This window comes from Elephantulus edwardii, unplaced genomic scaffold (assembly GCF_000299155.1).
Source record: "Elephantulus edwardii isolate Elephantulus edwardi_28Jun2011 unplaced genomic scaffold, EleEdw1.0 scaffold00088, whole genome shotgun sequence".
NCBI classification, from domain to species: Eukaryota; Metazoa; Chordata; class Mammalia; order Macroscelidea; family Macroscelididae; genus Elephantulus; species Elephantulus edwardii.
In genome coordinates, this window is record NW_006399838.1 from 10,843,920 (window position 1) to 10,847,754 (window position 3,835).

General features: G+C 39.2%; 1 protein-coding gene across 1 annotated transcript in view; it reads right to left on the reverse strand.

Annotated features, from left to right (window-relative positions):
* The window catches only part of LOC102876878, a gene marked incomplete at its 5' end in the record, with an annotated part of 41,075 nt that extends 39,386 nt beyond the window's left edge, over nt 1-1,689 (reverse strand). The window contains one exon of the mRNA XM_006890388.1: nt 1,537-1,689. Coding sequence (XP_006890450.1) covers nt 1,537-1,689 — 153 coding nt within the window. The remainder of the gene's footprint in view (nt 1-1,536) is intronic.
* Between the last annotated feature and the right edge of the window lie 2,146 nt (nt 1,690-3,835).

A 3,835-nucleotide genomic window follows, 5' to 3' on the forward strand; every position in this document is an offset into this window, starting at 1 on the left:
TCCTTCCCTCCCTCCCTCCCTCCTTTCCTTCCTTCCTTCCTTCCTTCCTTCCTTCCTTCCTTCCTTCCTTCCTTCCTTCCTTCCTCCTTTTCTGAGGGATCATTTGGCTAAGCCATTGGCTCAATAATTATTTGTGAAGCTAGTATGCTTCATTTCAGATCATTACCTTAGTCATTCTATCTAACGACTAATTTTTGTTGGCAAGATCTCATCACTGACTATCCCCTCCAGTGGATCTTCAGAGGCTATACATTGCATGGGAGGAAACTGCCCTTATTTCTTCCATGGAGAAACTGTGGATTTGAACCACGAGTTATTTAGTTATCGTTGTTGTTGTTAGGTGCCATCAACTTGAGTCTGACTCATAGCAACACTACGAACACGAGAGCTGAATTCTGTCCTATCTGGTACCATCCTCACCGTCTCTCAAACATTTGACTCCATGCTCGAGTCACCGTGGTAATCTATCTTGAATGAGGAACTTCTTCTCTTTCACTGACCCTCTACCCTTCCAAGCAATAGCCTCCCAAGAAACATGTCCAAATGATGAGAGATGAAGGTTTGCTATATTTGCCTCTAAGGAGCAATCTGGTTGCACCTTTTTTAAGACATGCTTATTTGTGCTTTTGACAGTACACAGGATATTCAGTACTTTTCTCCAACACCACAGCTCAATGGTATCAATTCTTCTGTCATCCTTATTCATTGTCCAGCTCTCAAATGCACAGCAAATGATGAAAAGACCATGGTCTGAATCAGGTGCACCTTAGTCTTCAGACTGACATCATTGCTTCTCAGTATTTTCGACAGGTGCCTGACAACAGACTTTTCCAAACCAATACATCTCCTTATCTCCTGACTATTGGAACCAAGTGTGTTGATTGTGAATTCATAAAAGAGAAAGTTTGCAGAATACTCCTGGGCCTACCCCTCCCCCCACACACACAAAATACTGATAATCCAATTACAAAATGGGCAAAAGACATGGATAGAGTTTTCAGAGGAAGGCATTCAAATGACCAACAAACACATGAAGATATGCTCAAAATCACTGGCAATAAGAGAGGTGCAAATCAAAACCACAATGAGATACCATCTCTCTCCAGTAGCAGTGTCAAAGTTTAACAGGATAGCAAGTAATACATGTTGGAAAGAATGCAGTGAGATAGGAACCTTTTTATATTGTTGGTGGGATTATACAATGGTACAACCACTCTGGAAGGCATTTTGGCGCTTCCTCAAAAACTGAACGTAGATATTCCATATGACCTAGCTATTTCATTGCTTGGATATACCCCAAGAGAATGAGAACTGAGGCTCAAACAAAGACCAACTCACACACCAATTCATAGCAGTGTTATTAACCATGACAAGATTAAATAATTAGCAATTTCAGTTCTTTCTCCATCTATTATTTCCCCCACATTATACAAGTTTGTTTAAGACATTTACATTTCTTCAAAACTGTTAGATGTAAGGTAATATTTATTTTATAACTTTATCATTATGTATAGTGCTTCCTAAAAAAATATTTACCAAAGAGGATATTCCGGAATCAGAGCATGACCGAAGTCCCCTTCTTCTCCTTGATGGCACCAATCGAGTTTCGGTCTCATTAGGATCAGAGAAGTAAGACGATGTTGAAGGACAAAGCTCTTGACTGACTGTGTTGTGACCTGAAGAGCTGAATGAAAGAAAGAGTTTACAACATTGTTGTAATTATTTCAAAGTCTTCAGATGTAAACTTAACCAGCACCACCTCTCTTCAGTCTACTCTGACTGACAGTGACCCCATGTATCAAGTAGGACTATGTTTCTTAGCAATTTTATTGGTTGAATTTGTAAAAATAGATCATGAAACCTTTCCTCTGAGACATCTCTTGGTTGACTTCAAACTCAAGTATTTTGGTTAGCAGATGAATGTGTTTGCATTTTACCATCCAGAGATTCCTCAAAAGTAAATGCCCATGCATTTACTTGAATTTACAAGAATTAGAAGCAGCATTTTTTTTTATTTTTTTTATTTTTTATTTTTTTTAGTATATGTGCTGCCGAAGTGAGCACGTGAAGCAGCATTTTTTGACTGAAACTTTAATGAAAGGTTATAGAGATTTTGGATTTCCATTCATTCACTGTTGCACATTTTACTCCTTTCCCACCCCTCCCCTCAGCTGGTTTTTCTCTTTGTAAAGTTAAATAGATAGATAGATAGATAGATAGATAGATAGATAGATAGATAGATAGATAGATAGATAGATTCTTTCATTGTTATATACTCTCACCCCTCTCCCTAGTCCACACCACTATGCAGGTTTCATTCTGGACTCTTGTCATGAGAAATAATACCTAATCATATATGCCTTTCAAACAGTTCTCTCCCTCATTTGTTTCAATTTAGTATAGATTATTTATTCCCTCTTTTCTTAGTTTCCCCTCAACCCCTATGTCAGTCTTGCTTTACAACAGTGGCACTATGCAGTATTTGTCCCTGTGTGACTGAGATATTTCAATCAGCATAATGTCCTCCAGCATCACCCATTTTATATACAATTTCATGAGTTCCTTGTTTTTCAAGAAGCAGCATTCTCCCCCCGCCCCCCACCATTTAGAAGCTATATAAATGACCTGAGGTATATAAAATAGACCTGTGTTGTTGTATGTCATAGAGTTGATCTGAACCTTGCTTTACCTTGGGTAAAGCTCACTGTCTCTGACACACTGGCCCCCATTGCCACAGTCTCTGTCTATCATCTCATCCAGGATCTTTCTCTTCTCATTGACTCTCCACTCTTTCTGAGCATGATGCCCTTCTACAGGAAGGACTTTTATTTTTGTTATTGTTCTAAGAGCATTTCTGTGGCTATTAGTCACTAATTAAAAATTCTTCACAAAGTTGAGGGTGTCTATTTAGGATAGACAGCATCAGGATGGATGGTGAAGAGATTGAGATTGTTCACAGCTTTAGTTCGCTTGACTCAACAGTCAAAACTCTAGGCACCAGTATCCAGGAAATTTAAAGACGTATTGCTACGGGAAAGTCTGCTGTTAGGAACCTTTCCAAAGTACTGAAGAGCAATAGTGTCTCTTGGAGACTGTGTCTGATACAAGCCATGGTCTTTGCTATCACTTGTTATGCATCAGAGAGTTGGACAATGACCAGGGAGGCTAGAAGGAGAATTGATGCCTTTGAGCTGTGGTGCTGGAGAAGAGTATTGAAAATACCATGGACTGCTAGGAAAGCACAGATTCATCCTGGAAAGGGTCAAACCAGGTGGCTCCTTGGAGGCAAGGATTCTGAGGCTGCGTCTAACATACTTTGGACATGTTGTAAGGAGGGACCGTTCCTTAGAGAGGGATATCATGCTTGGTAGGGTGAAGGGACAGCGCAGGAAGGAAAGGCCCTCTGTGAGGTGGACTGATTCAGTGACTGGGGTAAGCAGGATGGGTATATCGGAGACAGTGCAATTGGCACAGGACAGAGCAGAGTTTAGGACTGTTGTACATACAGTCGCTATGAGTCACAAGCGACTTGATGGCACATAACAACAACACCAATAACAGTTTTAAGATTAGTAATATTAATAATAGTACACAAATTCTCCAGTTTCCTATTTTTATACCACTAATATACAACATGCCTTTTCTCTTATCCTAATTCTTATTTATTATGCATTATTCTTTTTAAATTTTTTTATTTTAAATGGATTTTAATGAACATTTACAGAGACTTTGGATTTCCATTCATTCATTGTTGCACTTTTCTCTCTCCCTGCCCACCTTTCCCCACCCCCGATTAGCTTTTCTTTTTGAAAAGTAAAAGAAAAAGTCTTTCGTT